This window comes from Kryptolebias marmoratus, linkage group LG7, assembly GCF_001649575.2.
Source record: "Kryptolebias marmoratus isolate JLee-2015 linkage group LG7, ASM164957v2, whole genome shotgun sequence".
In the NCBI taxonomy this organism is placed as follows: Eukaryota; Metazoa; Chordata; class Actinopteri; order Cyprinodontiformes; family Rivulidae; genus Kryptolebias; species Kryptolebias marmoratus.
This window is the reverse complement of record NC_051436.1, coordinates 2,032,448-2,041,310: the sequence shown is the minus strand read 5'-3', so window position 1 is coordinate 2,041,310 and position 8,863 is coordinate 2,032,448. Positions and strand designations below refer to the sequence as shown.

At 39.9% G+C, this 8,863-nt stretch overlaps 1 protein-coding gene across 1 annotated transcript in view; it reads right to left on the bottom strand.

Moving 5' to 3' along the window:
* Positions 1–430: 430 nt before the first annotated feature.
* LOC108251497 (NACHT, LRR and PYD domains-containing protein 3) overlaps positions 431–8,863 on the bottom strand; it is an 11,274-nt gene continuing 2,841 nt past the window's right edge. Inside the window, exons 3-9 of the mRNA XM_017441837.3 lie at positions 7,481–7,585; positions 6,697–6,890; positions 4,427–6,215; positions 3,264–3,437; positions 2,877–3,050; positions 2,732–2,778; positions 431–2,652 (exon numbers count right to left, since the gene is read on the bottom strand). Coding sequence (XP_017297326.2) covers positions 2,123–2,652; positions 2,732–2,778; positions 2,877–3,050; positions 3,264–3,437; positions 4,427–6,215; positions 6,697–6,890; positions 7,481–7,585 — 3,013 coding nt within the window. The 3' untranslated portion in view covers positions 431–2,122. The remainder of the gene's footprint in view (positions 2,653–2,731; positions 2,779–2,876; positions 3,051–3,263; positions 3,438–4,426; positions 6,216–6,696; positions 6,891–7,480; positions 7,586–8,863) is intronic.

Below are 8,863 nucleotides of genomic sequence, written 5' to 3'. Positions count from 1 at the left end.
AATAAGTGAAGGTGCTTTAAATCCGTTTTATTAGTTTTGTTTTATTCTGGTGAACCAAAGTTTAAAAGCAGTGACTGATTTTTATTATTTAGTTTTATTATTTTATTATTAGTATAACTACTTTAGTCAGTTTAAAGTTATTTCCCTGACCTGTGTGGGTTTTTTCTTTTCTTTAACAAAAGGGTAAACAAATTTATCCGCCTCTGTTCAAAGCATGGATCAAATTTCCTTCACCTGGTGTTCATGTCTTATCATGTTCCGTCTGGATACCACCTGGATTTTTTATTTTTTTTGTTCCATCTCTTTGTGGGTCTTTTGTTCCCGAGGATGAGGAGGGAGGCGACAGCTGGGCGACGAAGGCAGGCACACCCTTTACCCACAATCAATGAATCATTCATCCCTTTGACAGAGCAAACAATGACGCTGCAGCTGATAACAACATTTATAATTAAATTTAATCAAGAAAGACTTAAAGGACATCATTTGAAGGTGTTTCTGTTTTACATTAATAAAATAAAAGCTTATTTTAAATAAAAAGAGTCACCATTTAAGAGGTTTTAAGACGGAAATCATAATTTTTGCTCAGGTTTGCTGAGCACCAGCACCTCACTAACATGTATTGTAGTATTTTAACTTGAATGTGAAACAGTTTTTTTAGGTCTGGAATAAAATAACATTCAGTAACATCTCAGAGGATATCAGGTAGTTTAAAAACACGTTTACGGCACAAAACTGAGTGAACTGTAGCACCAAAACCAGATCTCATTCTCATTACACACAATTAAAGCACAGAGTTTCATCATAAACATAAAAAACAAACATTATAAAAAGCACCAAACATAAAATATATACTACATAGTCCCAAAAAAGTCCCAAAACTTAAAAGTAGTAAAACGGACACACTGCAAATTGTGATTATTCCACCAACACACCATCTAAAGAACAACTCATCTACTGTTAAAACGGATAAATCTTGCAATTAATACTTCCATATGTAACTTTTTTTTTGTTCAGGAATTAAAACGGAGCTGCATCCCAGATTGTGAAACAAAATATTACAATTCTCGAGCTGCCAGAAGGAGGATTTCAGTCACAAAGTATCAGCTGGGTTACCAAACTGAACTGGAAAAAATATTTAATCCCAAGGGCTTTTTTTAAATGAAATTTAAGAAAAAGTTGTGTATGTTGCCCCATTGTAAAGACCATCCCATTCCCATCAGTTTTACCATCTATGAAGATAAAAACGAACCCAACTATAAAAAACACACTTAAAAACCCCATTATAACCACTGAGCTAACAAGAACCAAAGTCACCAGTCATTCTGAACTGTGTATTTAAATATTTAACCTGTTTTTTCATCTAATTTATTAGGGATTAATTCAAATCACCGAATGATTTCAGATGATCAGAGCATAGAGTCTTAGACTACAGCTGATAAATATGCTGTTTAAACATGGCCATTACCTCTGAACATTAAAACATTTTATTTTCAGTGAATAAAATATTATAGTAGACTTCTTTAGAAACAAATGGCAGCAGACAGTTCAGGTTTAAATCCTAAACTTTGGTTATAAATTAGATAACCAGGTGTAGCTTCAGGGAGAACATTTTTCCTGAGGTTTGTTGTTAAACACAGACATTAACTTCTACATATCAAGTAATGACGAATAGCAAGTATATCCACAGAAACACAGCGTTGGTTTATACCTCGCAACTCATTGCCAGAAAAACTTTTACCACGATGGCAAATAATTACCGACATTCTCAGCAAGACCAATACTGAAATTAAACAACACAATTTGCTATTTTTATCTGCCAAGATGATTGTCATAAGGCAATAAGTCAATAAACGGATCAGAAACAATCCCACGTTTTAAAAAAATGGTTCATGAGAGTTTAGAACTGCCAGGTTGCTAACTTCCTGTAGCAGCTAGTTGTGCTGCTATGCTAACACTAGCTTGTAAACTGGGAGAACACATAAAGATAGAAAAGTGGAAAATTGTGTCTCCACACCCCCACCCTCCATCAGAATCCCATGCTAATTTATGTCACAAAAACCATCAGAAGTTGCAAATACTTCATATTGGAGGCTTGTTTTCATGTTTAGTTGAAACAATTTTCTTACTTTAGCTGACAAAACAGCGCAGAAGACCGAGCGTGAAGTTCAACGGCAGGATAAAGAGGTTTACTGAAAGCCATTCTGTAGTTATGAAGACGGATCAGACTATCAGAGGAAACTCTGTAGAAGCTCAGAGAGCCAGAAGGCCAGTCGAGATACACCCCCACCCGACTGGTGCGCCACCCAAGGGAAGACACGTCAACTTTACTGCTATGGTGCAAAACGTAAAAGCCATCGTCAGAGCAAACCAAGCACCAAGAGTTTTGATCATTCCCCATCCTGAGACCACCTGTCTTCCCTTCCGTGTTGACACCCTTAAATGTGACGCCAATGCTCAGTGATCCAACGACCTCGACCTCCCAGTAGTGGCGCCCAGTGAGGCCCTGCTCACACAACACCAGCTGGGGGTGACCAGATCCTACTGCGTGATGAGAAGGTGGCGGATCATCTTCCACCCAGGTCACCTTTCTGTTCCCTTCAGACAGAACCAGGTTCCTCTGGGTTGTTAGGTTCAGAGTGAGCTCGCAGGTATCTGGAGGTGAGAATACATTTTTTTCAGCCAAAACAAGCTTATAAGGAAATTTGTTTCCAAAGAACACCCAAAAGCTTACATTTTCTGAGACCTGATTTTATCCTTTCGCTTCCACCATGGTCAAGACTGTGGAGAAAACAAAATTAAACCAAATTAGGTTTTCTGTTTAGAATTTCCTCCAATTTTGTTTCCACTTCAACATGGAAATCCATTTGTATAATTACTCGAGTTTGCTCAGCATGTATTGTGGATCATCCCTCAGGTCAGACAGCAGTTTTGCTCCAGAACCTCCTGGATGGTTGTAGCTCAGGTCCAACTCTACCAGATGGGACGGGTTGGACCGAAGGGCAGAGACCAGATAAGTACAGCCTTCTTTTGTGACCAAACAGCCAGACAACCTGAGAAAACAGGTTATACAAATGGTCTAAATGCTACAAGAACATACTTACATACATACAAGTTATTCTTAATCAACAAATTTCTTTAAAATCTTTGGTATGTCCTTCACTGCATTGTACACCTTTGTAGTAGTTCTTACCTAGCGCACTTTAAGCTTGCATCTGGTCAAGACAGGATTCTACATTCAGTCATCATATTTTACATATTAATACCTTAGTTTCTCCAGTTTGCAGCAGTGACTCGATAGTCCATTACAGAGCTGCTGGACTCCAGAATCCCTCAGGTCATTGTTGCTCAAGTCGAGATCTCTCAGAGCTGAAGAGGAGAACTTAAGAGTAAAGGCCAGGTGCTCTATCCACTCTGCAGTCACTTTGCAGTTTACAAGCCTGTGGGGTGGAGATAGTGTCAAGATAGAGGATAAGAAGAATAAATACTTTTACTGTGTCGATGAATAAATAAAACACTGTTACAGTCCTTTAATAGTGTTATATTAGAGAAATAAACTTGGTAAGTTCCATCCATCCATCTTCTATCTTGGACCGTGTTGCAGGGAGAATTCCCAGATTTCCAGACTTTCCTCTCCCCAGCTCTTCCACCTAATATGTGTGAACTCAAAGGCATTTCTAGGCCAGCTATGAGTTCTAGGTTAAGCAAACCCCTTGCAATTATTTATGGACTAGTATCCTTGCAAGGGTAAGGAATTGGTCCAATGTTCCCTGACCAGGACAAAAAACGGACCAGGACCTCAAAGTGCTTTTCTGTCACCTATATCCTCAGTCACTATAAACAGTGTTGAGGCATTCCAAGGTTTGCCAGAATCCACTTCAGGCTGACCAAAACTTCAGCTTCAATGTCTCTTCAAACTCCTGGCCCACCTAAGATTTTGCTTCTTCAATTGCCTGAGCTGCAGTCTCCATGGCCTCTGATATCTGTCAGCTGCTTCTGGAGTCCTGCAAGCTAACATACCTCTGACGAACCCCTGCCTAACAGGCCCCTTCACTGCAGATACATACTGTTGAGTTGAGTCAAACACTGACTACTTTACTTCCATTACTGTGTACAGCTGCATCCAGAATGACAACCCAGAACAGGACCCATTCATAGCCTAAGACCTCTGTCTCTCGGATTCTGGGAAAGCTATACTGGAGGTGGGAGTTAAGGAACTACACTGAAATGGAGCCTTTGCCAGACACTCGCAGCAAACCCTTACAGGACACTTGTATATACTGAGCCCATCTGGCACCTGATCCAACTCACCACCAAATGATGATGAATGGTAAATAATTCTTGATATGTAAATAAGTTGAGTCAGTAGGCTGACATTTCATGTATATCCTGAACAAACACTATAGAAGGTACAAAGAAAATGACTCACACAGCTTTTTTGCTGCTCCTCACTGCTGGTATCAGCCTCCTCCTGCCCTCATCTGTTGTGTTGTAACTCTTCAAATTCAGCTCTTCTAGTTCATCCTTGGACACCTGCAGCATGTAGGCCAGAGCCGAGCAGTGCAGGGGAGTCAACTCTGTCTTTGAACGATCGGACATTTTGAGATACTCCTGTATCTCATCTTTCACTTTGTGGTCTCTCATTTCGACCATGGTCTGAAAGATGTTGATGCAGCTGTCTGGAGACAGGGTCTTTCTTCGCATGGATCTGAGGTACGTCAAAAGTTTCTTCTCTGTATCTTCGTTTGGGTTCAGTGGTGTCAACAGACCCTGGAGGACTCTTCGGTTGGATTCAACCATCAGGCCAAGGAGGAATCGCAGGAAAAAGTCCAAATGACCGTTCTTCTTCTTCAACACTTTGTCAACTGTCATCTTCACAAGATCAAGAAAAGAGTGGTCTTTGTCCTCCAAATTAAGGAAGTTTCTAAGGTCTTCTGTTGTGTTGGTTGTGAAACAGTCATAGACATAAAGAGCTGCAAAGAACTCTTGCACGGTCAGATGCACAAAGAAGAAGATGTTTTTCTGGGAACAGACTTCTTCTTCCCTAAGAACCATGTTCCAAAAACCAGAGTAGACTGTTGCTTCTTTGACATCAATGCCACAGTCTTCCAGGTCTTCCTCATAGAAGAGGAGTTTGTTCTCCTGAAGATGGACAAATGCAAGCTTTCCAAGTTTCAGAAGAAACTCTCTGTGTGTCTTTAGAAGATTCTTGTCGTGTTTCCCAGTCTTCTTGTCATATTTTCTGCTTCTGCGTTTTGTTTGGACAAACAAGAAATGTGCCATCATCTCTGTCAGAGTTTGAGGGATTTCAGTCTCTTCATTTTCTCCAAAGACGTCCTGAAATAAGACGGCAGAAATCCAGCAGAAGATTGGGATCTGGCACATGATGTCCAGACTCTGTGAGGACTGAACATGGGATGTTATTCTGCCAGCAAGACCTGAGTCTTTACTAAATCTTCTCCTGAAGTATTCCTCTTTTTGTGGGTCAGTAAAGCCTCTTATCTCTGTCACCATGTCAAGATACTCTCCAGGGATTTGATTGGCTGCTGCTGGACGAGAAGTTATCCAGAGGTTTGCATCTGGAAGGAGTTTACCCTGAATCAGGTTTACGAGGAGATCACCTACAGGCTTTTTGTCCTTCAGAGACCTCACAGTCTTCACCTTCTTGAAGTCCAGCTGAAGTTTGCTTTCATCCAAACCATCAAGGATCACTATTATCTTTGTTTCAGCGTAATCTTCTGAATCTTCCAGAGGCTGGAACGCAGGGTGGAACTCAGTCAGCAGATCATGCAGGCTTTTCTCACCTTTACTCAAATTCAACACTCGGAATGGAAGGTTGAAAACAAAATCAACATGTTGGTTTGCTTCCTTTTCAGCCCAGTCAAGACTGAACTTCTGCACAGCGAAGGATTTTCCAATGCCAGCGACTCCTTTAGTGAGGACTGTCCTGTGGGGTTTCTCTTGGTCAGGAATCAGTTTGAAGATGTCATTCAGGTTGACCGAGCTGTCAAATGATGATTGCTTTTTCAATTTATGTTTAAGGTGTCTGAACTCGTGTTCTCCATTTGGGCCCTCATTCTCTCCAGTAGTGATGTAGAGTGTTGTGTAGATGCTTTGGAGAGAGCTGTGATGGTCACCATTACCTTCAGATATTAAGGTAAATTTATTTTTGATTGATCTTTTAAGTCTCATCTTTGCTTCTGAGATGAGGCTGTTTCCTGAAATCAAATGCAAAATTTAAAAGTGGTGAGCAGCATGACCCAAAAATCTCAGTTGCTGTTGGCTTCATTGTCTTGAATGTGAACCTTTCAAATGTTGCAAATCCAACCAAAGACAGCTCTTCTTAACATAGATTATCAACTTCAGAGAAGACCTGCGTTTTGATCAAAGATCTGTTGTTGAGCACTTGAGCTGAACGAGGCACAACATGCAAAGACATACCCTAGTTCAACTGACTTGAGTCTAGTTAAAGACTTTTTATTGGGGCGAGGGGTAACATTTGTTACGTAGCACAGGATTGGCTGTTGGACACTCAGGCTGTCAGTTGACATCCAGGACATGAAAACTTAGATACATTGGTTAGAAAAGTTAGATTCAATAGAGAAATAAAAGTATGGCTATGCCCCGGGTTGTTGTTTTTTTGTTTTCCATTTTCATGTTGTCAAACATTCAGTTTTAACAATAATCTTTTAAACGTACCTGCGTTGTCATCTTTGCCTTTGTCCGAATTCTGTTGACACGTTGGACAGGGATGATCAGCTTGTGACCCAGATTGGTCCCAGGCTGAACTCACACACTGTTTGCATGATCGGTGTCCACACATGAAGGTTACTGACTCCTTCAGAACATCTTCACACACTACACAGATGGTCACCTCCTGGCTTGTTTCTTTACTGTAGAAATGAAAATAAAGATGTTTATTTAGAGACAATGAACCATATTCTGTGTTATAGAAAAATATGTTTCCTGGTACAATCATTACTTTTGATTAGTTTGGTTTTAAATCCAACAATTAGCATCTTTAGTTCAAGCAAAGGGTTGTAGACCTACCATTTCATACCTACCTATGGGGGAACCCACAGGGTATGTATGGGGGTACTTACAAAGTACCTACAGCAGGGGTGGCCAGTCCTGGTCCTCAGGGCCACCATCCTGCAGGTTTTCCTTGTTTCTCTGCTCCAACACACCTGATTCAGAGGTTAAATCACCTCTTCATGTTCTGCAGAAGCCTGTTAATCACCCATTGATTTAGATCAGGTGTGTTGGAGCAGAGGAACAAGTAAAACCTGCAGGATGGTGGCCCTGAGGACCAGGATTGGAGACCCCTGACCTACAGTAACCGTGTTGTTTTATGAGGTGTCTTGTTACCGTCTGCTGAGCTCATTATGGTTTTATGTCAGCATCACCCCTGGTTTCTAGTAAACAAAAACATCTGAACAAATGCAAGACATATTTTAGAAGAACTTAAGAAATGCACACATACCGTTTTGTTCTGTCTTCTTTAAAGTTGGTTGGCAAAAACATGGAATTATCACTTTTAAAAGAAATGCAGCTGGAAACTGTTGACTTCGGCTCACACTCCTGTAAGCTAAGAGAAGAGATTGGTTGTTTTTATATTTTGCCTCTTTCACACCGCCCCTAATTCAGAAGTCTGGCCCTATATAGTCTGGCACACCAGACTATATAGCTAAGTGGAAAGATATGGAGAAAGAGTTTGGAGGATACCCAATTCAAAGTGTTATAGGGGATGAAGATAGATATGAGAGGATCAAGAAAAACATGGATCCAATTACAGTGTTTACACTGGATTTATGGTTCAAAACATTAAAAAAACACAAGATAAAGAAAGAAATGAAAGTGCTCAGATAGGTAGCATATGATAGCGATTTCAAACCAGCAATGTATGATAAAGGGTTCAAGCAATGGATAAGCAAGGGGATCACAGGATGGTTTACCCTTCAGAAAGACGGGGAACTGGAGAGTTTTCAAAAAATGAAGGACAAGTATAATTTAGATAAACACGAATTTTATAGGTACCTGCAATTGAGAGATTATTATAGGACAGAAATCAAGTGGGATCCCTCTGTGGAAGTGAATGGTGTGATTGAAATCGTGATAAAATCATTCAGTGGAACGAAAATTAAAATAATATCTACTCTATATCAAAAACTGATGATGAATAAACATTCAACTAAATATGTAAAAGAAAAGTGGGAGTCAGAACTTAACATGACAATCACAGATGAAGATTGGTCAGACATGTGGAAAACACATCAGACATCCACCAATTCACGGATATGGAGGGAGTTCACATGGAAAAATCTAATAAGATTTTTTATTACGCCCAAAGTCAAAAACAGATATAAGAATACAAACACAGGATGTTGGCGGAACTGTGGATCAATGAACGCTGATCACTCACACATATTTTGGAACTGTCCTAAAATTGTTCAATTTTGGAAAGATGTACATGAAACTGTGAAGAAGGTTTTGGGATATGATATTCCGATGAGTAGCATGGTACTATATCTTTGCAATTTTAACAATACCAAAGTGAGGGCAAAAGACAAGTATCTGATTAAAATAATGTTAATAGCTAGCAAGAAAGCTATTACGAGGAAATGGGGAAAGGCCGACCCCCCTTGTCAAGAACAGTGGACTGGAATAATAGAAGAAATCTACATTATGGAAAAACTGACATATCGTTTGAGACTTCAACAAACACAAATGGAAGAAAAGTGGATGAAATGGACATCATTCAGGACAAAAGACAGCGACAAAAACTAAAGAAAGAACTGGACAAACTAGGTGGGACAAATGCCAAATAGAAGAATAACTCCCAAGCAAAAGTTTCTTTTTTTTTTTT